This window comes from Rhipicephalus microplus, unplaced genomic scaffold (assembly GCF_043290135.1).
Source record: "Rhipicephalus microplus isolate Deutch F79 unplaced genomic scaffold, USDA_Rmic scaffold_25, whole genome shotgun sequence".
Lineage (NCBI taxonomy): Eukaryota > Metazoa > Arthropoda > Arachnida > Ixodida > Ixodidae > Rhipicephalus > Rhipicephalus microplus.
The window spans coordinates 2,007,373-2,032,946 of NW_027464598.1; the positions used below are offsets into that span (position 1 = coordinate 2,007,373).

At 43.3% G+C, this 25,574-nt stretch overlaps 1 protein-coding gene across 1 annotated transcript in view; it reads left to right on the plus strand.

Annotated features, from left to right (window-relative positions):
• The first annotated feature begins 11,846 nt into the window (after nt 1-11,846).
• LOC119184768 (protein O-mannosyl-transferase TMTC1) overlaps nt 11,847-25,574 on the plus strand; it is a 38,843-nt gene continuing 25,115 nt past the window's right edge. The window contains exons 1-4 of the mRNA XM_075884258.1: nt 11,847-12,017; nt 13,293-13,366; nt 17,927-18,136; nt 18,960-19,038. Of these exons, the coding sequence (XP_075740373.1) occupies nt 11,946-12,017; nt 13,293-13,366; nt 17,927-18,136; nt 18,960-19,038 (435 nt within the window). The 5' untranslated portion in view covers nt 11,847-11,945. The remainder of the gene's footprint in view (nt 12,018-13,292; nt 13,367-17,926; nt 18,137-18,959; nt 19,039-25,574) is intronic.

A 25,574-nucleotide genomic window follows, 5' to 3' on the forward strand; every position in this document is an offset into this window, starting at 1 on the left:
GGAAAGCGATAGTTTTGAGGGTGCCTTCCTGAGCCCACACGAGATGCGAGCATGCGTAGTGCGAACGGCGCTGCCGCCGATGCCGAGCGCGACATCATGCGACTAAGAAATACTCTGCACTAAAAAAAAAAGTTTTCAACTTATAGAGAGATTGAGAATAATTGATTATATTGAACATTGTACTTATTTAGTTACTTGTGATGAAAGGGTCTTACAGAATGTGAGTCATTTTATAATTTTGGGATGATTCATTCACAAAAAATTCGCCATGTCAAAAATAAGTCTGCATCGCTGTGGCAGGATCGTAAACTAGGAAGCTATAGTTCGCATTAATCTGCAGCGATTCATTTATTCCCAGAACATCAGTAGACTGGAACCGCCTTCCAGGATATGTGGCCATCTTGAGCAATCATCGCTTGTTTTGTTCTGCGCTAACTAGCATTTTATAAACACACTTACTTGTTCTGTTTGTACACAATGCTTATATTTTGTTCTTTATTGTTTGTCATTTATTCATTTTTTTATTATTAGCTAACATTGTATGAGTAAAAAATTATGTTTGACCCTTCTCCACAATGCCTTTGGCCCGGATAGTATTACGAAATAAAGAAATATATAAGGCGAGCAGCTGTTAATAGAAATACAGAAAAAAACAAAGCGTTGGATCTTGCCTCAGTGCTGCAGGTTTCATTCGAAGACGTGTTACGTGCGCGCAACTAGTCGCGAGCGCTCGGAAGTTATTCGCTTGCGCGTGTTGCCTGTTCATGCCCATTATGAGGGATGCTCCTTGCCGTCTTTAGGCTTTACCTAATTTTACAGCGCAAGAAAGCTTTATAGCAGCCATTAGCTGTAAAGCGCCACGTTTTACGTATGCGTGCAGACGTGAAACATCTCAAGTACTGAATTGCGCAACTTAACCGGCTCCTCACGTTAACGTTATATCATCTACCGTATTCACAGGCAAGACGTCGTGCGTGCTCTTCGGGTTTGCAAAGCGTACTCACCGAGTTCTTCAGATTGGGCATCCGCTATCACCCCACTTGATGACTATTCTGTCGTTCCCGACTTCGTTTCACTTGTAGGGTAGCATACTGCTCATAATCTTGTTGGCGTCGTCATTTTTGCTGCATTCCCTCTTTCTCTAGACAGCAGACTCGAAAGATCTGAAGTTGTAATTTATACACGTTGTCACCGTGGCAGCACCTAATCGTTGCCCGATCATTTGAATAAAAGAATCCTCGTGATTTGCAATCTTCGTATCAAACAAGTACCAGAACTGCACACTTCGAATGGCGTTGTACTGTATCATTATAGTGTATCACCACAACTTTATAAAAATAATATTATTTGGGTTTTACTATTCAGAACTGCGACGTCATTTCGAGGGCCGTCGCAGTAAAGGGCTCACGAAATCTGGTCTCTTTGAGTAGATCGGTCATGACCGATCTATACTCAGGGCTGATCGGCCAGGACCGACCAGGTCCGCTTTATTGCGCACTGACATCGCACAATACACGAGCATCTACCTTTTCACCTCCACAGAAATGCGACCGTAGTGGCCAGAATTGAACCCACTACCTTCAGGTGAGCAGCCGACCACCGTAACCACGGCACCACCGCTGCGACCTGCTTGATAGAAATACGTACGACCACATTACTTTTACAGTAACCATAGCTCGTGAAATACAGTGAAATTGAAGTATACGATACGTTGGATTTCTTCACTACTGCTACATGCAGCTACATGAAGCGGGAAAGTGGATTTCTCGTTCGTGCTCGAGCACTGCGCCTTCCACACAATCTATTTGGCGAGGAACCACAGAGCGCGAAAAGAACGGCGCTTTCTTTGGGTTCGTGACTTGGGTGCACGCGTATATAAAGCTGTCGACGCCGCTGCACCATGGGCACTTGTCTCACAGCGAGACGGGACGGGGGGTCCACCCAACTAGGGGACTACAGAACATCCGTGCAGCCACTCAGCTTAAAAAAAGGGGGGGAGGGGGATTCGTGCCATTATTCTACCCTCCCATCTATACACAATGGGGTGAGGGGCACGCGGCGTTTGCGCAGGCGGGATGCTGCCCTTCGGGATGTCCTGTCCTGGCTAACAAGTAACTGTGAATTCTCACTACACCCCCCCCCCCCCAATCTACATGCTTCAGTGCGTATAGCGCCCAGAGGACCCCACACGAACGTCCGGTGTGGGTGCTCCTCGATCATGCCAGCTTTCTCGCTTGCTCTTTGAATTGCTTTTCTTTTCTTTTTGTATTTGTGTTAACTTGCGGGCGTGTGGCGGGTGGAGAATGGAGGGTTATCTCTAGCCATTTCACAATAAACACGAGAACTGAGGGGGACGAGCTGAAAGAGAGCAGAAGAGGTGTTCCACTTTCAGCGAAGTTCTCGACGAACTGATGCGTACCCTTTACTGCCTTTTCAGGCGTACAGCCATGTATCATCGTGACAGGCTCTTTTTCAAATTGTACTTGCAACCTTCAAGGAACCATATATACACAAGAATTTGCTGTTGGACGAGCTGATGATATACCATTTTCAAAAATAGGTGCAACTTCGCGTTCTCCCACTCATATACGCATTCAGACTTGCAGAGTCGCTAGACGACTTTCGAGGGGTGTGCTCGTCAATAGGTGTGTGTGAGAGGGTGGGTGTCGTAAGAAGTGCCAAGTTGGGTCTAATATTCAAGATGTTTACCTACGTGAGCATTAAGACTCACGACCGAACGAGATGTTGCTTCCTTACGTGCGAGGTGTATGTAATGAGACCTCAAGACAAGATTAACACCAAGTTCTATTCTGTACTGCTATTCTGGACGCATAGTCTAGTTAACCTCCCTACCTTTCCTACATTCCTTCTCTTTCTCTTCTCTCTTTTCTGTGAATACGTGGTTGACCAATCCAATGGTGCTCTGCCCAAACTATCACTAGGTTGACCCTTTCGTGAACGATACAAGATAAAATCAAGTCAAACTACCATGGCGACGCTTTCATTCTGCCAGCATATATTCAGCTTTAATCGTTGATTATCTGAAGGAAACAATAGCATACAATTGAGCTTCTTTTGTTCAACTTTTGCGAGTAATTTTGCGTTGGCGAAAAGCAACGCAATTAAAAACATGGCGTCTACGCACTCTTGCCTTTACTACAAGGATAGCGGCTGTTACAGTACACAGAAAATAAAAGACTGGATAAAAAAATGACATAAGCGCCCCTTCGGGGCGCCACTCTTCTTGCTTTTGCTTCGACCTGCAACACAACGAGCGAAGCACAAAACAACTGAGCCTTGTCCTATCGGTGTCTTCACACCAGAGGGCGGGTTGGGCTTCTGTATACCGTTCACTTGTCTCGCTTGTCACGTACCTGCGATGGCTGACACATGCGCCGGCACGAACAGGCCAATTAGCGCTGAGAGCGCGAGGGCCAATCTCGAAACTCCGAAGTGGCACGATGCACGTGATAATAACACAGGCGCGTGCAGCATGCTGCAGGCTTCGTGGCCAGAGCCTTGCGGTTCTCGTTAGCGCTCCTATTGCATTTTCGTTTTATATGCAGGTGCTACATATGTAAAACAGAGCGCACAAGCTTTGGTTACACTGGGCTAAGTGTTTTTAGATTATGCGCAGCAATACACTATTGCGGCAGATGGTGAGCAGTCATATTCTGATGTTCGCCTCATGGCCGGTTCGAACGAAACCGTGCTGCTACCATCATTGCTCGTCAGTGGCGAAAGAGTCGGCATTCTTGGTACTACAGAAAGCGCACACTTTCGAATATTTCTTCGGGTCGCGGACAAATAAATGCGTAAAGCACTGAAAAAGACCAACCCGCTGTAGAGAAACCACGGTGAATCGAGGTTACGCAGAACGTGCCAGGGCACGATCATGCGTGGTGGTGTTCCTCAGTTTAAGGTCACAGATGGCTTTACGTATTCGGTCAAGCTTGCGTCACTAGCGTGACTCAGCACGGTCAAGGAGCAAATGGTGTCGCTAAGGGTACCGTTCATGAACATTACTGTTTCCTAGCACATGCTTCACCTTTCTTTTTATATCTGTATATATTTTAGATGCGCAGCATCTAATACTCGAGGCTTGTAGTGCGGCGCCGTCCGCAAGCTTCCTCCTCCTTCTTCCACCATCTGTGCATCCCTTCCTCCTCTACACACCGCGCGCGCTTCACTCCTCCACCATCTGTGCACCCTTCCTCCTCTACACACCGCGTGCGCTTCTCCTCTTCACGAACGTTCGCTAGCTGTGTAATGTAGCGCGCATGCGCCGTCACGCTTCGAGAAAATCGGCAGCTGACGCGCGCGCATGCGCCGTCGCGCTTCGAGAACATCGGCAGCTGACGCGCGCGCATGCGCCATTGCGCTTCTCCCCCTTCTCGAACATTCGACAGCTGACAGTGCATGCGCCGTCGCGCTGCATATATACTCAAGGTCGGCGCTCACTCGCTCTGTTGCCGCTCGTCGGTTGGTTTGTACGGCGCGTCGACGTCCAAGGTCGCGGTGAAATGAATTCCAACGAATCCACAAACACAATGATCGACGTCCCTTCGACCAGCGCCGCCCTTTCGCATACGTGTGTACGTGTTCACTCATAAAACACCCCCTCCTACAACCACGTTAACCAATTTAGCCATCGACCCAAGTAAGTCGCAATTTAACACCCCATTTCACAACCACGTTAACCAATTTAGCCATCGACCCAAGTAAGTCGCACTTTAACACCCCGTTAACCAATTATATGCTCCGCATCCTCCTCAGTCTTCCCCCGAGGGAAGCTACGGGCAATTTTTTTGCTTACAAACATGGCCTAGCTCTCCGAAGAAGGTTTTCCTTCCATAGTTTGGATTCAAGTGGCGTGTGTATTTTTATGTCTTTTTGAATACAGTATTGTTTCATGGGAGTATACTGAAACAACATGTCTATTTATGCGAATCGGTTGAAATAGGCCCAGTGTCGATTTTGCTCACTTAGTAAACCGGGTGGAATAATAAATTTGTCGAAAACTAAAAAAAAAACAGGAAAAGAAGTTGTTTTCACTCTGTCTTCTCAATTGATTTTTTATATAGCTAGGCAGCTTCAGATGGTTTAGCATAATATTAAGAACACTATTCAGGAAGGTTAAATTTCTTAAATATTTAAATACCGTAGTTAGGATGTTATGTGAAATGGAGAGACTGAAGTTTTTCACGCGAAGAACAGATCGCTGCGTTGAGATATAGAAAAAGCGGCCTCTAACAGTTTTGGGGGCAATGAAATTCAACAAAGTTAAGCGGTGAAACTTAAACAAAAGTGCCAATGAGCGCAACATGCACATTACCCAATAACGTTATTGATCAAGCAAACGATTATAAATGTGTATTTCTTCCATAAGGGCTGAAATTGCAAGCGTAGTCCGCACATCTACGCTCAAAAAATGCGTCCTCGTGATTGCTCTAAGAGGATCATTCTTTTTTGGAAAGCTGCTCCACACTGGTCTAGTGGTTATGGCACACCCGAAGGTCATCGGATCGGGTCCTGGCCGTGGCGGCTGAATTGTCGATGGAGACGGAAATGTGTCAGGCCCTTATACATAGATTTAAGTGAGCGTTAAAGAATTGACGCCATATAGTCGAAATTTCCCGTACCCTGCCGCTACGACGTTTCCCATAATAATATGGTGGCTTTGTTTTGGGACGTTGAACCTCAGGTATTATTATCATTCTTTTTCGACTCTTGGAATAATACAGAAGTTGCGCTTTGGCACGGTTCACTAGAGTATGTTTTTTTTTGAAATCCCAAATATTTGACTGCCTAACTCCACTAATTATAAGCGTAAATTAGCTTAACCTCTTTAATACTGTTGGAAAAAATTTAGTTATTGATTTTAGGATGCCTATGGCTAGATAAAAAATCGTTGTACAGGTATACAACTGAAGTTGCATTTGCCTGATTTTTATATTTCTGAAATTTTTTCAAAAACCTTGCACATAATTCCTAATAGAGATTTACAAGTCCTATTTCAGCCCGTATACAGTTTTTGTTTTGCACCTGTAGTGCTTATTTCTTGCCTAGCAGGCCATTCTTGAGAATTATTAACGCAACACATGGTTCTTATTGGGGCACATGGCACACCATAACTATACGGTTCACTTCCACGAGAAATGAGAGTTTCGCTATCCCGCAACAGTCGTTTTTTTTGTGGAATCGACAACGGAAAGTCTTTAGTTGAATTCCTATCGTCCGTTCTTTATACCACATATAGGCTTGCTTGGTGGGCGGCAGTGTGATTGGTCTGTGTGTAAGAGACCCTCTTATTTCTTCATGCTCTTAAAATAGGATGTAATGAAGAAAATCCCAGCGAACGGATCCCCAGTGTCCCGTTATCAGCAAAGAATGAGAAAAATGTAATGGAAAGAAGCGACGAGGGAAATTCGATTTAATCTCGCAGCTCCAAAGACAAGTGTAGAGGATGAAAGGGGGGAAAGGACGCCCTCTGAAACGCTGGGAAGTTAAGGCCTTTGACACGAACCCCGATGCCGTTCATGACAAGAGCCCACAGGGATTAATCTATGCCCTCGGTGCTCGCATCTACACCCTCCAGGGAGGTGCTCCAACTCTCTATTTTCCCCTCAACCACCACTCGGTGAAGCGCAATATGGGCTTTCAAAGCGCCAAGGGTACTGTTATCTCACGAAAGGTTCGAGTATGAGCACGACACGAAAAGCCCGCTTCAGCTTCGATATTTGGAAGCAGAGATTATGTCGAAAAAGTAATAATGAAAAATCATTTAGAAGCAAGTAAAGAGCAAGGTAAAGAAGCATAGAGGGTATTGACATTAGAGTCATGTTTTGAAGGAGGCCTAATGAAATCATCAACTTTCGCAGATAACTTTGAACCTGTTGTCTCTGTTTACCGAACGACGCGAAATTTCATACAGCCCCACCGCGGTAATCTAGTGACTAAGATCTAGCTGCTGCACCGCAAGTCGCGGCATCGAATCCCGGCTGCGGCGGCTGCATTTTAGATGGAGGCAAAAATGCTGTAGGACAGCGACACTCACACACGTGCTCTGGGGGTGTACAACAACTTCTCCCGATTTTACCTCAAGCAAGTGGGAGAGGTCCCTCAGGAGCTCACTTCTCGCCGACCAGCAATGGGCCGTCCAGCAGGCCCACGAAGCGGCCGCCAGGTACTCCCTGTCGGTCCCTACGTGGGAGACGCCCGCTACGCGCTAAGCGCGTCCTGCAGGAATGAAATAAAGTTTTTTCATTTCATTCCATTCCCCTGTGTTCAGATTTGGGTGCACGTTAAAGAATCCGGGGTGGTCAGAATCCGGGGTGGTCAGCCCTTCACTACGGCGTCTCTAATAATAATACGGTGGTTTTGGGAATTTAAACACCACATATCAATCAATCAATCTATCAATCTAAATTATGCACAAAGGAAGCGAAGGCTTGTGTTGATGTTTATACTAAAACAACAAGAATGTGTGTTTTTTACAAAGAGTTTTTTTGTGTTACTGTAGTCTGTAGTATAGTGTCCCGTGATGTGAATTGTCCAAAACGTGTGGCGGAAAATAATTCGGGTGCGTATGACAGAGAATATTTGCGCATTCTTGATTGATATGTGGGGTTTAACGTCCCAAAACCACTATATGATTATGAGAGACGCCGTAGTGGAGGGCTCCGGAAATTTAGACCATCTGGGGTTCTTTAACGTGCACCCAAATCTGAGCACACGGGCCTACAACATTTCCGCCTCCATCGGAAATGCAGCCGCCGCAGCCGGGATTTGAACCCGCGCCCTGCGGGTCAGCAGCCGAGTACCATAGCCACTAGACCACCGCGGCGGGGCTATTTGCGCATTCTTATAATAGACTTATAGGTAATGTGGCCGAGCCACGGAGAAAGAATTCGAGCTAATACAAATGTATTAAAAACCAACGGCAACTGCATATGCGTGCACACTGCGATTTCGCAGCCAGTTCTGCAGGGATTTTCAAAGGTTGTTCAGAAAGAAAAAAAAGGACTAATTTTGTTCGTGAGCTAGTGTTTAGGAACGACTCAATTGCATGTGTACCGGCAGCTCCGCCCGATCTCCAGCACTTCTCAGAGCACAGAAAAGTATATTTTTACTCCGTGTACATAACGCATTCTCTGCACCAGCATTTAAAAGTGCAGATGGTGCTTGGAGCTTCGTTTAAAAAGAAGGCAACGTTGCCCTGTTTTGAAGGCGAGTATGGCCATTTGGTTTAGCCCAAGGAGCTAAAGTGCGTGCTCGTTCAGTAACCACCCAAAAAGAAGCCCTTAAATAGGCGTCATAAGACACAAATAGCTCCTTCCTCTACAAACAGGTTGTACGCTCCTTCTTATTACTTGGAATAGTAGATTATGCTTTTATATACTCATATATACATGTACCCTGTAACAGTTTGGGCTGTTACAAAAATGAAAAGGCGATGCCGACCCACATGATCCACAAGAACCGTGTTTTTTTTTGTTTATTGACACTCTTGGAGAGTCACGGCTTGCACCTTCTGCACGTGCTTCCTTTTGAACAGATAAACATCCCTACATGCTGATTCTCTGCTGCTGCAGTCTTTTCGAGGGTGAGCGGGCACTCCATAAAGAGAAGGGCAAAACAAAACAAAAAAAAACATTGGGGTACTCTTAAGCTTCCCCTTCAAAAGTTGAACGTGATAGCAAAATCTGGCCCCTAGTGCGCCCTTCAACCGCTAAGTGCATACTTAATAATAGGTATTGTTGCGCGCGCGCGTGTACGCACGCACACACACACACACACACACACACACGCACACACACACGCACGCACGCACGCACACACACACGCACGCACGCACGCACACACACACGCACGCACGCACGCACACACAAAAGCGTGCGCGCACGCGCGCACGCAGTATATTGTTCCTGCGCGCGCGTGCGAATGATACATACAGGTTTTTGACCTAAATCAAAACTCGCATGGCCTTCAAGATAAACGCCGCGCGCTTGCCATAAAGGGTCTCACAATGCCTAACACAAGACAGCACATTATATAGCGTTTGCTGTTTGCTTGATCAATGCCTCCGGAGAGGCACGATATGTTTTTTCGCTAGATGGACATAGTTGTCCAGTTTAAGTGCTCTTTGAAAGTTCCTGTGTGTCTTTAGCGGCGATGGCTGCAATATCCCGACTTTTTTCGACGTAGTTTGATGACCTCACAAATGCGCCTACCAATCGCCGAATAGGCTCGTTTTCTTGGTGACACCTGTCGAACAAAGTGCTTTAAGGAGACTCCTTCCACTACATGGCATTTAAGTAGTGCTGTTTACCGAAGAAGCTCAAAACAGCATTGTGGTCTTGTGGTAGGACACCTGCAGGCCGCGCGAACAGCCCGGGTTTGATCCACAATAGGACCAAAATTTTTATTATATTTACTTCTTTCTCAATTTTGTGCTCACGGACGATTTTCTGCTCACAACGAACGTAGCCGACGCCGACGGTGGGATTTCTTCGACACGAGCTCTCTAACGGTATCGCGTTAATACTGTTATAGGTTTTGGAGTTTGGCCTCTGCCGATAGCACATGATCGAATGACACGATTCCAATATGAAGGACGGAGCTCAAGAAATACGGCAGACATGAATTTAATTAATAGCAATCCGAAAAGAGAGAAAGACCGCTTAATCACTTGCGTTACACGAGTTGAAATGTTACCGGAAGAAAAAACAACTCATACGTATCATATATGAGCGACGAAAAACTGTAACGTAAGAGTGATGGTTTTTTTTCAGCTAACACTGTTGATCACCTGCTCACTGAGCATTATTTTCAATTTCCATGAGGTCATGCTTATCCCTTAATAATAATATCTAGGGTTTTACATACTGAAACAACGATTGCTGAAATTAGTTTTTTGCGCCATCTTGCGGGTGATGTAAATCCGCTAAAATCGAGCACCACTAAAACTCAAAGGTGTACATTTAGGGCCGTTAGAAAGTTGGCAGATGTGTACATGCTAAAGCGGCTAAGCGCATGGAGCCGTGGAAAAAGGGATAGCAGGTTCAAAATCCTGGTCGCACTTGACCTGATTTTTTTTACTTTTCTATAAGGATCTACCTGGAAGTTTTGGTCACGGACAATGCTGATTTTTCGCTCACAAAGAAGGGCAGCGACTCTAATGATTGGCGTGGGTGTATAGAATAGGCGGCAACTTTAATGATTGACGTTGGTGTATCGTAATAGTCCTCGCCCGCAGGCGATTACGCAACCTTGTGTATTCTTGAAAAGAATAAATGTCAGGGCCCCAGAAGGAATTGAACCGACGCATTTTGCGCTGTAATCAAGCATTTTACCGCAGAGCCACGCGAGGTCTCGGAACTATTTTTCAAACAGGAGTTCGTGGAACGTGAACTGTTTCTTGCCGTGCTGGCTATTCAATTTTGGATGCATTACATAAGTACACCTACGAGAAAGCCGGGACGTTTAGTTAGCAATAATTGTAGTTGGGTATCCGTGCTCTGAAGTTTATTTGTGTAGCAGAGTCCAGGTCTACCATCCTCGCGAGCACCAGCACTTCACATCAGCTTATCACTTCCGGTGTTGCTGAAAGTTATGTTCCTGTTGGCATCGTTGCGCAAGTGCAAATGACTCGTTATGTAAACATCTGCAACTCTTCAAGAGATGTCTGAACATGTAATATATTTACACTTATAGTCGTGTCGCTATGTAAAATTTATAACATGGTCACCTTCCCTCCACATGCTTCGTTTAACACCGATTCCCAAGGTATGTGGGATCTGCCGAATTTATTTTCTGAAATATCTATCCTCATCAACGCCGCAGACCCACCTCTTTACAACTTCTCAATAAAACAATCAAAATCTTCATGGAAGAATCATCTGCAGAATCGCCAAATTGAATGTCTCGACTTATGCCACACAGTTGGTCGAATATGTATCAGTGAAGTGTTACACCGGAAACAATAACATGTGACGCAGCTTATAGCTGACTTCAATCCAGTGTGCGGCGTCCCAAGCACTGCCAGAACGCGCCCACGCGATAGCGTGTTCTGGCCTTTGTAAAGGGCTGGGTAAGACGCGGTGGCCTCTCCCCCGCACACTCTTTCAGCAATCATGTGATGGCGTCAGAAAGCGAGATTCTGCAGACGCGCGTTGAACGCATGTTCTCCCGCGTGGCGTGGCGATGAACCCACCTAGTGAGCTACAACAAGAGTACGGGACGAGTAACAGCCCAGCCGCGGTGGTCTAGTGGCTAAGGTACTCGGCTGCTGACCCGCAGGTCGCAGGATCGAGTCCCGGCTGCAGCGGCTGCATTTCCGATGGAGGCGCAAATGTTGTAGGCCCGTGTGCTCATATTTGGGGGCACGTTAAAAAACCCCAGGTGGTCCAAATTTCCGGAGCTCTTCATTACGGCGTCTCTCATAATGATATGGTGGTTTTGGACGTTAAGCCCCACATATCAATCATCAATCGGGACGAGTAATAGCAGCAGAAACTACAGTGAATTCATGGTGTGTTCCACTTTGAAAGACGCGTTAACATCGTGCAAACAGCGCGTTATAAACGGTACTTCATGTCTACCTAGGCCTGTTTGCTCAGATTTGGGTGCACGTTAAAGAACTCCAGGTGGTCGAAATTTGTGGAGCCCTCCACTACGGCGTCTCTCATAATGATATGGTGGTTTTGGGACGTCAAACCCCATATATCAATCAATCAATTAAGTCTACCTATGCGTTGCTTCACATGCTACTCATGGTTACTTTTATTGGGAATGGGGTTTTTTCTCCTGATGTGCATATTGATTTCTTCTCTCGCAGGGCCAACTACTACGTCCATGGGCGACAAGTGCGTGGCTACCACGTGGTCAACGTTGCCCTGCACTGCGCATGCTCAGTGTTGGTGGCCGTCGTCGCGCACCGTGTGATGAGGATAACTGCCCTCCATGCGTGCCTGTCCTCGATGCTGTTCGCTGCACATCCAGTGCACACCGAGGCAGTGAGTGTTCGCTGTGACGTTTAAGACTCGGAAAGTTTGAGCACGCCCTGATTCGCGTTACGAATATCGCATGCACTTCAGGTACTTGTATCGATTCTCGCACCAGTAAGGCTGTGTTCTAGAACAGCCAACCAGTTTGTTACCTTCATATTTAAAGAAAATAAATATGAGATTTGCCATATATTAAATGACTAAAAAATTGATCATTGTAAATCACGAAATATTGAAAAGAAATAAAAGGCTCTGTTTTTTTTTTTGTGGGACAAAACCTAGCGATACGAGCAGGTGACGAAGTGAAAGAACGCATAAGGTACATTACTTGTAGTCCATCTTCGGTGTGGCAATAATGGCATAAAATATGTAATTAAATAGGCGTACATGAAAACTCAATTTGCCGTCGGTATATGAATCGAAGTTAAAAGCTTAAGGTAACACGCCCTATACATTAACAGTTCAGGCATGGCGGCTGTCATTCTGCCGTCTACAGGTATATATAAATATATATATATATATATATAAATATATATATATATATATATATATATATATATATATATATATATATATATATATATATATATATATATATATATATATATATATGCGTGTAAACATGGCAGAGTTAGCCAGCGCCTCGTGTAAAGAGTGAGTAGTTTTAATATTTTTCTAAAAGCATCAATATTACTGCTATACACCGAAACCGACATGTCCAGTCCCTGGAAAAACACTTCAGTATCAACTCAATTACTTATGTGTTCTTCTCCAACATATATTGTTATCACATTTCCATTATCGTATAAAAAATATAAGATTGTAAGCCAGATCTGCAGAGTAATATTATGAGTGAACAGAGCAATGATCTCTTGAGAGTAAGCAAAGCCTCGTGTGAATCTGTGCAAGAAATTTTACTTTTTCGTGCGATAACGGATAGTCAATCTCTGTGGCGTTCTAAAAGATCAGTCAGAATCAATGCAATCTACGACCGCGTGTGTGCAGGTGGCAAAGCAACGTTAACCTATTATCCCGCCTCGCTTTTTCAGCCCCATTGAGTGTATTACGAAGTCATGCAGTTGAAACAATTTGTATGCCAGATACACAAAATATTTACATTTCACGCTAAGCCACACTTAAGGTTGAAACTATTTTTAGGGCAAGTGTCAAAATGACGATAGTTTATAACACAAACTAGTGGGGTTTGATGGTGACAATGAGATTCTTGGACAGTCAGATGGGCTATGTACAATCGGCCTATTTCTATCTGCCACCCTGTCGCAGGTGTCCAGCATAGTTGGCCGTGCCGAAGTGCTCTGCTGCCTCTTCTTTCTGCTGTCGTTCCTCTGCTACCACCGGTAAGACGACGTACAAAGGCCGAGAAGTCGGGCATTTGTATGAATGATAGTGATGCGCATGGTTAGTCTGCTACTGTAACGTTAGGCGATGCCATGATATCATTTATTCTACAATCAAAGACACATACATTTCAAAAGCATGTATGTTTTTGTCGTATCGAAAAGTGTTGAATATCAAAAAGGAGGAGCTTTATCTATATTGCAAAGACTTTGCCCGAACACACTTGCTTGTGCTCAGTTACACAGAATATCTCTTTTTCTTTTCGCAAGATAAGGATTCCTGGTGTTCGTGGGATTAAATTTCTCACGCAAGAAATTTAAGTGAGTTCAGCTGATGATGCTGCACGAAAAAAAAGCTCCTTGCCCGGTATGTTGACGCATGACGTAACCTGTACTCAAAAGTTCCAGTGGTGAACCTGTTGATAAGAAACACTTTGAAAGTCTACAGTGAACAGCAGCAAAAATAAAAAACAACACTGATGGTGAATTGTAGCCGATTAAGTGAGCACGTTCAGTGAAGTGTCTTAGGAAACTTCATGTTTCTGCCTATTACGCAGCATAAATACAAACAAAAATTTCCTTGGAAGAAAATAATAAAATTAATCTGGTACTTTTGCCCCGCCGCGGTGGTCCAGTGGCTAATGTACTCGGCTGCTGACCCGCAGGTCGCAGGATCGAATCCCGGCTGCGGCGGCTGCATTTCCAATGGAGGCGGAAATTTTGTAGGCCCGTGTGCTCAGATTTGGGTGCACGCTAAAGAACCCCAGGTGGTCGAAATTTCCGGAGCCCTCCACTGCGGCGTCTCTCATCATAATGTGGTGGTTTTGGGATGTAAAATGCCACGTATCAATCAATTATCAATCTTCTACTTTTCGGAGCGTTTTATGGTATTCGTTATTCTTTATTTCTATTCTAAGTTGCGGAGATCTGGTACATATTTCCTAGAATCAGTCGTTACGCAGCTGACTTAGCTTGTATTAGTGATTAAAAAGAACGCGTGCTTGAGACGTCTTTCTGTAGAAACGTTCAAGTCCAGCTTTAATAAATGAACTTCTTAGCCAATCTTTTACTGCAATCCGAAACCTGAACGTTTCAGGTTGAAAATGGTTCAGAATAGAATTGCGAAACCACTTTTAAATTGCTCTTGGAATTGCTTTAAGTCAACATGGTGTTGCTCAATGGCTTTTCAGTGTATTGCCGCAATATAAATGCCGTTTCTATGGATGTGCAGTTTAAGTGACAGATTTACTTACGGAAAGAATAAAACTCAAACGAGACAAACTTAAAAAGAGACGTTGACTTACTCTTCGCAAATTGTCCGAGTCTCTATGGCACAGTTATGGTAGAAATAAAGAAAAGACGATCAGTCTTTGATGCGGGCACTGTTTATATACTACGCAACTGATAAAAGATAATGCCCAATTTTTTCGCTATTCTTTGTAAGTCAAAATGCGCAGGCGTAAACCATCTGGTCGTACATCACTATAATAGGCAGTCGTCCCCGTTTTTGGTATTATTTTGGGAAAAAGGAAATTCTCTATTATCGATTTCCGATAGCCCATTGCGTGATAAAATTTTGCAGTGTAGGCCGTAGCCTTTTCTTGTGTTAACATTCTAAAAACTGTTTCCTGAAGTAAGCGCTAGATCAACGTAAAAAAAAGTGTAGTTGCTCATTTGTCTCACCAAAACATTTTTATTTCTAACGTTGGAACGTTTTGTGACTTGAAGTCTTCGTTTATGCGGAGAAATGAGCGAGTGAAAAATGGCTCGTTTAAGCCAACAGCAAAACATGTAGGGAAAATATTGATTCTCACAACCTATTGCTCAATAGATAGTTGTTAGGCATAAAACATTTCCCGATTTGATTTCATTTTAGAAGGATAATTAGAAAAAGTGTTTCCATAATACATCATTACCAATGTTAATTCAAAAATGCATAAAATATGCGTACTTTATAAAAGAGGTGACTACTAAAGCACGCGTATATTTCCAAGTATTTTTTGGTATCCCGCTAAATAAAATCTAGTTTATTGCTTTATACCCTTTTAATTGATTGTCACTCAACTTCAGCAGTTTTAATGATGTTGTTGAACCATTGCGCTACTGCTTGGCAGGCTTACTACACAAAAAGAGGGCAATGGATGTTATCAAGTTGTGCGCCTAAGACGTCCAATTTTTTATAAGAGTGCGACAGCCCAAGATGCCTGATGAGAAGGCAGAATTTTACTGCAACAAAATGTCGTCATTTCGCCCGTAACTGGGAAGAATAAATGTTAGTTCACAAATTACAATGGACTCAACCGAATTCAATTGAATTCAATTTCCGCACTGGGAATTGAATTCAAATCCCTGTTCGGTTGAACTAAAAGAAAAATTGCGTCACCGAGAGCGTCACTGTCAACATCACTGCAGTGGTAGCTTGGCCTTTTGCGTGAGAGGCAACACGCTATCACTGAAACAATTGTGCACGCCACTACTAATTTCATTTGAAAACTACGGTACGATTACGAGGGGTGCCCTAGAGGACTTTGTATATTTCCACTACACAGGGTTTTTTAACATCCAGCTAAATTCCAGCTCATGGGCATCACGCATTTTCCGCCTCCTACGAAAATAAGGCTGCCGCAACCTTCGGTTCAGCATTCGAGCACCATAGACAGACTTCCGAGGAGGGTTGGGATGCGTGTCTCAGAAGTTGCTTCTAATGTCTTTGTGAAACTGACTGGGCATGCGCATGTGTGCAACGTCACCCTCATTGAGGTCGTTCCGTTCGTTTATCTTTTTTTTTCTTCTCATATTTGCTTAATTTTTCATCACTATACTCATTCTACCAAACGGAAATTTAAATTCAAATTCCACGCGAAATGTTGATAATAACGTCTGACTTAGCTTCTGTAACGGGATGTATAATGACCATATGAGATTAAGAATATGAAATAGCGAGCGCAAGCCTTGCACCAAAACGCATTGTGGTGATTTCACCTTAAGTTTTAAGTGTTGGTCAAGCCCTTGCATTTGCGAACTGAATGCGAGTTGAGTGTACACACGTTTGTTAGCATTTAACTCGGGAAGTACGAACTGCCATAATGTAATCGAGCGACTTAGCGTTACTAACCTTATTAGTGTGGCTTTGCAGCTGTCAGCCAACAAGAAACTACGAAAGAAAACGTTAAGTGATAGCGTTCGCATATATATGCCTACGTGAAAATGCTTTCAAATGTTTGCATCAGCTGTGGCCTCATTGACGCGCTTTTGATCGCGGCGTAGTCCTCACAAGGCGTGGTATTGAAGGCGTACTCAGCATTAGGAGGACGATTGCCCAGCTACAATGTTGCCGATGTGAGCATACGTTTGTTTCGGAAAAAAAAAAAAGGTTACTGGCTTGCATGAGAGCTGCCTAGGCGCATGCTCTCTTAGCAGTCTTGTTAGTTGGCTGTAGAGGCTGACGCGCCACTTCACGCATTAGCGTTTACTTTTTGCGTTAAGTACAACTGATTTGTGGGAACACTCGGCGGGTACAGTGCAGTGCTCGTTAGCAACTGTAGATGTCGTGAGTATCGAAACCTAATCACCGCCTTTATTTAGAAAAGATACTTTCGGTTTCTAATAAGTGCCAAATCTTCAAAGTGTGTTATGAGTATTTTGCGAAAAAATAATAGTTAGCCGTTTACTCATTTGTTTTTTTGTCAAGACATAGTGATAGAGAGACGGATATGTGTAGGATAAGTATTAAGCTGGTCTGCTGTGATGCTTGAGATATCTACGTTTTATACTTCTGCACAAAAAATATCATAGCACTCGGAATAAGCTAACATCAAAATACTGGGAAGGGTCATGGGTTTTCATAAGTAGCCATTAGCATGATTAGCACAGTGGTACGGATGTTGGTGATTCGTGGTAATAAATGTTGCTGATGAAAATAAACATTGGCAATAGCTGTGTTCACATTTTTAATGACAGTCTATCGTTAGAGGACTCAATTTTCGACAATTACAACAAAACAGATTCTTCCCTGGCAGACTGCATGAACGCGCGAAAATTCTGAATTGCTGAAATTTGAACAGGCGACGTTAACCTGAGACTCTCAGAAATTCTATTTCCGATATAGTGTCTGCTTACGTTTTCCTTTCAAGTGTAAACAGGGTAGTTTCGGCGTTTTATCATCTTTCTGAACTTTGCTACGTGATTCTCAATTTTGCACTGCTAAAACGCTCTCCACACGGCATCTTGCTCTTGTTAAGCCATGTGGGTAGCGAAGCAAGTGAAGCTACATATATTGCATTTTTCATTGTCATCCTCACCCCCCCCCCCCCCCCCTAATTACTAAATGTTCGCTTTCCTACAAATGTACCTACGTGGGGAAAATAAACCAATTCTTAAATCTCATAGGTTAGGTGGTTGAGTTGTCCCGCAAACTTCTCCTCACAATTTGCATGTAGACAGCGTGCTGTTAACAAACTGTTTTGAAATACTCGTGTTGTTCTCGCAAACAGATATGATAGGGCAGAATATGAGGCAGTTTAGAGAAGTGCGCTCTATTTTATTTTTTCACCGCAACAGCTGCCAACTTTCTCGTGATGTCCAAGGGAGTCATGGACAGTCAAAGTGGCTCGCAGCTAGTGGTCTACTATCCTTATGTGCGCTGCTTTCCAAAGAGCAAGGCATCACAGTTCTGCCGCTGTGCATGGCTCTCAGGATAAGCACATTAGTGCGTGAATCTATGCACCCAGTAAAAGAGATGCAACGCCGCAAAGCTGGATGCTCGACGTGGTAAGTTCTTTCACTATTTACAGTTTCTTGCACTGAAATACTTCATGATGCTTTCTTTACCACATATAGCGCACTGTGATTACTAGTTGGTCATTTGCTACGCTCAAGCATGCAACCTTAATTACGGTATTCATAGCTTCACGAAATTTTGTACAAATCATTCGCTGCTCCTTAACTAACTCGTGCATTCAATCAAGTGTTCAGAGTTCACCTATAATTGACAGAAAAAAAATTTTTACGTATGAGAGATGACAGAAAAACCTTCAAAAGAATGCATTAGTGTTAGTGGGGTTCCAATTTGGAACTGAATCAAACAGCGCATCAGAGAACGTTCGGAAAAGGCAGCAAGGTGAGACTAATTGACGAGGTCGTTCTCCCTTTTGTCCTATCTGATGCACTGCTTGATTAAGCTTTATCACAAAGCTTAGCATAATGTTTTCAGTGCTGTTTTCGCACTGTGGTAGCTATATTCTTGGGCAACAGAACACAACCCTCGTGTTTTTGTAGCTTTGTTTCAGAGCTGTAAAAACAGATTAGTTGCCTTTGTTTCATACTGAACAGGCAGGCCTAAACTTCTGGTTGGCAGATTTTGCAGCCTCATGTTTTATGGAGATAAATCGCGTTTCCGTCAAACCCTCGACTTCAAGGCAAGCCAGTAGTACTTCCAATCGAAGTAGATATAATTGGTGATCTCAAACAGTGTTGTTGAATTGCATTACACCAGCGCCATTGAGCGTATCTTTGAGAAAGTGCAAGACATGTACGTATAAAATTTAACGACCACACTTTCGGAACCTGAAAAATACGTGTAACTGACTTTCAGGCCAGTCTGCAGGTACTGCATACGAGGTATTGCCTACCGATGCATCACCGATTCAGAGCTTATGGCTCTCACGACACTGGTAAGTGATCCATTGCTTCACATTTACCTGCGTGGTATAAAAGTTCTCAACGTAGATATCTGGACATCTGTAAATATGTGGTAACTATCAAACTAGCTAAGAGACATTTTGAAGTGTTCGACGAAAGACCATTACGCTTTTCTTGCCTTACACTTGAAAAACGTGAAAAGTTTTATCTATATTTACAACTGACATATCCAATGAAGTGCTGAAGGTTATAGGTCAAGTGAAGCATACCCATATTACTTGTGCCTATAACTAGTTCGTGCGTGGAGTGGTGTACTTGCAGCTATGGTGCAGAAAAATATGTAGTATAAACGTGTGCACGCGAGCACTGCTAGACAATACGAAGACGTTGAAACCATGAACGGCGTTTGGTCTGGTTTCTTTGCCGATCGATAGGTTTTTTTACTGTGTGGTGCCGAAACCGGGGACCACAGTGGGACGGCAAGAAAAAACGGATTGAGCAACACAAGCTATCAGCGTTTCGAAATCTACCTCACGTAAAGTATGAAAGTGGCGTACACGGCCTCCGGCCACTTTACGATATCACTCAGCTCAACGTATGCTTTCTCACTGCGCTAAACGTACCAACGGTCACTTTTTCTTGCTCATTGACATTCTAAGAGAATCTTCGCTACATGATATTGTACTGGCGTGCACACGAGCAAAGCGCGGCCACGCTTTAAGACACGAGCCTTCTACGAATGCCTTAGACGCAGCACTAACAGCTGCAACCTCTAATTCAAAATTGAAAGAGCTGCTTACCTTCACACGCATTGAAACAGATAGAAAGCCGGATCAGTGTCAGCCATTTTCAGAATGACCTCTCATTGACCACACTCTTAGTCATCATAAAGGTCGAGGTGGCAGCACCGCTTCGGTACCGCACAGCACATCAAACAGCTAGAGCTAGTGTTTTTTCTGCAAATCGAAAAAAAAAAACACGGCAAACGCGCCTATGATGTGAACCATTCGCTCGACTCTAAGAAAGGAATACTGACGAAAGACAACCGCTGCTATCAATCCACGTCCCGAGGCCATCAGGCACGTTCTTTTCCACGTCCAACTTACGTGCTCAGCTTGTCACAGAAGGCGCACATCGAGTAAGTGGGACCCTCACTGCGTAAGTAAATTGGCTACAGTAGAAACGTCGTTACAAGCAGAGGTTTCAGGATGCACGAGAGGGACGTCACACTCAGTGATGCTATGCGACAAGAATTCTTCAAGTGGTTGCGCGAAGACAGACATAGGAGTGCACCGGTAGATCTTTCACGTCTTTGTCGTCAACGGTAACACATGCAGCTACATCCGAGAGATTCTCGTTGGAGGAAGCTAGAGATCATACATCATCGAAGTTCTAGCTGAAAAAAATGCAACTCAATCTGCCTGGAAAAACTAGATCTTTATTTAACACGTTTGACATCGTTTCTACAACTTCTGCGGGGCAAAAAAATATTTTTTAAGTTCCCTTGCGTAGCCTACACCATTCTCAAAGACACACCATTCGGGTTATTGTCGTACCGTTTATCTGTGACGACATTATTTTGCCGACATGTGATGGCTACCTAACACAGAAGTCGCGTCACGAAGAAAAACGTATTGCTGATAAAAATAACTCAACTGAGGCGGAGACAGTGACTGGCATCAGCTTGTTCATTGGAGCTGACCACCTGTGGATAATGATTACAGGAGAAAAAATTAGAAGCAAGGATATTCCAGGATTTTCGACAATAAGCACGGCACTTGGCTGAAAAATTAATGCAAGGGCCCAGTCATCAAGGTACCTCTCTTAGTGATTCGATTTCATATGTGGGGCTCAACGTCCCAAAACCACCAAATAATGATGAGAGACGCTGTAGTGGACGGCTCCGGAAATTTCGAAAACCAGGGTTCTTTAACGTGCACTCAAACCTGAGCACACGGGCCTATAGCCTTTTCGCCTCCACTGAAAATGCAGCTGCCGTAGCCAGGATTCAATCCCATTACCTGCAGGTCAGCAGCCGAGTACCTTAGGCACTAGACCACCGAGGTGGGAAAAGTACCAGTTTTGACGGTGACACTAAACCTGTAGTCTGTGTATTAAGAGTCGAAACGATCAGCGTCAATGAATCAATATCACTGATTCCTCGATAATTCTGGCAGCTTGTAGCAGTGGGCATCAGAGATCCTGGAGAACGACACTGATAATAGCTCACTGCAGGCATCAAAAATGACCTGCACAGAAAAAGTGTCCCAGTTTAGCCAAAAAGGGCAAACCAATGGATGTGATAGCAACACATTGAAATGTTTTACGAAGCTAGGCTAGCATTTTCAGGAGCAATAATATTTGTAGCAAACATGCGCTTGCCAAGTAACCAAGTTTCTTGCGGCGTGGTCACAGTAGATGATCTCAACAAGAACCACGCGTAGTGACGGCATTGGCGAGAAGCGCCTCCCGTGGGCAGCGCATGCTGGCACTAAGGGCGATACGTCGCGTGTCACCGCTGGTGGCAGTTTGTTATGTGCCGGGCGCACCTTTATGTGAACGGCCACTCCTGGTACACTCTTGGCACCGTTGTTTCGTGTTGATCAAGGTGGACGATTGAACCAGTTGGTGATACATAATCTAAGAGTACTACGTGGTAGAAAACACGGACGGTAAAAAGACGCTTGTCCTTGTATTTTTCCCGTCCGTGTTTTCTACCGCGCAGTACTCTTATTTCGTGTTGATAGCAGGAGCTCCGGCCTACTGTGGGAGAAAGAGCGGCGTGCTGTTCACAGTTATTACTGAGAGGAACAGTGCAAAAAACGGGATGAAGAAAGATTAAACACACGACACAGCGCTTGTGTCGTGTGTTCAAATTTTCTCCATCCCGTTTTTCGCGCTGTTTTCTTCAGTATCATGTACCAACTCGCCCTTCAAGAAAAGCCCTTCTGCAAACAGTTGTTATGTGAAAGCGCATCTATTTTCATACCTATAACCTTGCCGCAACACCGAAGTTATTCCTCTGCATATAAGCCTTATATATATATATATATATATATATATATATATATATATATATATATATATATATATATATATAAGGGAGAGAAGTGTATAACTAAGGGCTCGTATTTCCGTGTTTCAACACAATATTAATGAGATATAACAGACAGTAATGCCAAGGAATGTACAGGGGAAGTTATTAGAACCAATGGAATGTAAATAAGAAGAAAGAAGAAAGAAAAGTGGATGAAACAATTACCAGCTGTGAGCAGGAATCAAACCTACGACCTTTGAATAACGCGTTCGATGCTCTAACCACTGAGCTATCACAGCGGCCGTCCCTTCATCCACTTTTTTGGGTTTATATGTGAATTTAGAAGTAGAAGTGACAGTCAGCGCCATCTATAAGCCAAACAACGAGTGTGAAAACACTTTATTCGCATGTTTGGCGTCACGTAGCACGTGAACTTATTATGAGCGGGCAGCTGATTAATTGTCCCTCTTATACAACCTAAACACACCAAGTCTGCCAGTACGAGACCCTCGTTCAATGAAATAAAGGAGAGAAGTGTATACCTAAGGGCTCGTATTTCCGTGTTTTAACACAATATTAATGAGATATAACAGACAGTAATGCCAAGGAATGTACAGGGGAAGTTATTAGAACCAATGGATGGTAATAAGAAGAAAGAAGAAAGAAAAGTGGATGAAACAATTACCAGCTGTGAGCAGGAATCGAACCTACGACCTTCGAATAACGCGTTCGATGCTCCAACCACTGAGCTATCACAGCGGCCGTCCCTCCATCCACTTTTTTGGGTTTATATGTGAATTTAGAACTAGAAGTGACAGTCAGCGCCATCTATAAGCCAAACAACGAGTGTGAAAACACTCTTATTCGCATGTTTGGCGTCACGTAGCACGTGAACTTATTATGAGCTGGCAGCTGATTAATTGTCCCTCTTATACAACCTAAACACACCAAGTCTGCCAGTACAAGACCCTCGTTCAATGAAATAAGGGAGAGAAGTGTATACCTAAGGGCTCGTATTTCCGTGTTTTAACACAATATTAATGAGATATACGAAACAGTAATGCCAAGGAATGTACAATGGAAGTTATTTGAACCAATGGAATGTAAATAGGAAGAAAGAAGAAAGAAAAGTGGATGAAACAATTACCACACTCGTTGTTTGGCTTATAGATGGCGCTGACTGTCACTTCTACTTCTAAATTCACATATAAACCCAAAAAAGTGGATGGAGGGACGGCCGCTGTGATAGCTCAGTGGTTAGAGCATCGAACGCGTTATGCGAAGGTCGTAGGTTCGATTCCTGCTCACAGCTGGTAATTGTTTCATCCACTTTTCTTTCTTCTTTCTTCTTATTTACATTCCATTGTCCATTGGTTCTAATAACTTCCCCTGTACATTCCTTGGCATTACTGTCTGTTATATCTCATATATATATATATATATATATATATATATATATATGTATATATATATATGTATATATATATATATATATATATATATATATATATATATATATATATATTTATATATATATATATATATATATATATATATATCTTTATATATATATATGCGTGGATGATGGTGGTGGCAGCGGCGGAAAAATTGAGCCGAGACAGTCCATTTAATCGCTATTGCAATAAAATGGGTGTACTGTGGAACTACCTCGAATAGACAGCTCGAAACAGCCACTTGAAACAAATTATGTTGGCATGCTCAGACGTCCCCAAAAACTGGCAGATCGAGTGGTTATTCATGGAAGGACTATTGGTGCAACAGGACACAGCCCTTCGGCAATATTTCAAGTTAAGACATGCTGAAGTGGTGCCTGAGAACGCTTTAATTGATCATGCTATATTTTATATGCTACATCGCAGAGTTATAGGAGAACAATCTCTGACTATGAAGTTCAACGTTATGGTCGACACATCGTCACAAGTTCAAGGCATCCGATTCGTCAAAGACTACCTTGATAAAAGGCTGATTCTTAATTTAAAGTTTGACGTTTCCGTCAGTGTGAACCTGAAAGCTCACGGAAAATTTTAACCTACCGAAACAGTGTACTATGAATTGTCAAGTGGGGTTTCTGCCAACGCCTTCTGGTTGCCACTGCGCAGTACAAATACGCCTGCTATGCTGTGCTTTAATCAAGCACTCCTACCTGAAGCAGGAGCAATATATTTCCAATACATTCAGAGTTGCCAACGATCTCTCAATTTGCATATTTTACTGATTGTGACGCATCGTAAAGATTTGAAGACTACTTGATACACCTTGCTAAGATCGTTGGTGGAACAAACTCTTCCAATCCAAGTCATTCTTAAGCAAGGGGCTGGGAAAATGAAAGTTCAAAAGTAATACAACTAGGACTGTACAACTGGTGGACGACTTCGCAGCTCCAAGTGCGCAGACTGCTCGACGTGACAGGAAGAAGCTGAGTTACCGTCAAAAGTAGCTAGATCACCGATGTATGGTGGAAAAAAAACAATGCCCACTGGTATTCATCTTTGCTCAGCATATCCTAAAGCGGCCTTCAAGCGTATCGTGTGGTGATAATCGAGGAGTCTGGCAGTTATACAAGTTTATGGTCTCTAGTCTAGTCTCTCTGGACTTCGGTTGAGGTGGAATTATCCAAGCTTGACGATGACAACTAGAGCACGCATGTTTTTTTAGGAGACCCATACATTTTACAAGCTATAGTTGTGACTGGGAGGAGGGAGTATTTTTAAAAATATGTAGTAGTATAAACGTGGGCAGACGTGCACTAGCTGCTAGCGAAGAAATTGAAACCATGAACGGCGTTTGGTCTAATTTCGTCGCCGATCGATAGCTTAAATTACAAGTGGTATGGGAAACACGCAAATTATCATCGCTCTACCACTATAAGGATTATATTTGAAGATGAAATATATATATATATATATATATATATATATATATATATATATATATGTATATATATATTTATATATATATATATATAGATTATGAAGAGGCAATGTTCTTTTCCGAGTCAATTGATTTGTGGGGTTTAACGTCCCAAAACCACCATTTTTCCGAGTCAATAGTATGGGCCCCGAGACTGTAATTGATGGAATAGTCTTGCCGATGTCTCAAGCAGGAACGCACTTATTTGCAGTTCACTTGCCGAATCGACAAGAAGTTAATTGAAAGGTGTGTCGATTTGTGGCAACTCAGTCCTTTAAGAGCCAGCCTTGTGTTACTCTCACGTTGATTTGAAAGGAAAATATCTCTAAATCTTGCTTCATAGGCTGTAAACCTATTTCATTACACGTCTTATTCCAATGATAACGATGACATTATGGGAGTAAAAAAGCTTTATATGAAGCCACCATTGGCGCTATGTATGATCATTGCCAGGACATATTTTTAGCGTATTGAGAACTTGTAATCTCTTCCACATGCATATACAAAATGATGAAACCGACAATTTATCCTGGCGCGTATGGACTTATCATTCTCACAACTCTCTGTTCAGTATGAATGTCATATGTTGAATTTTACGAG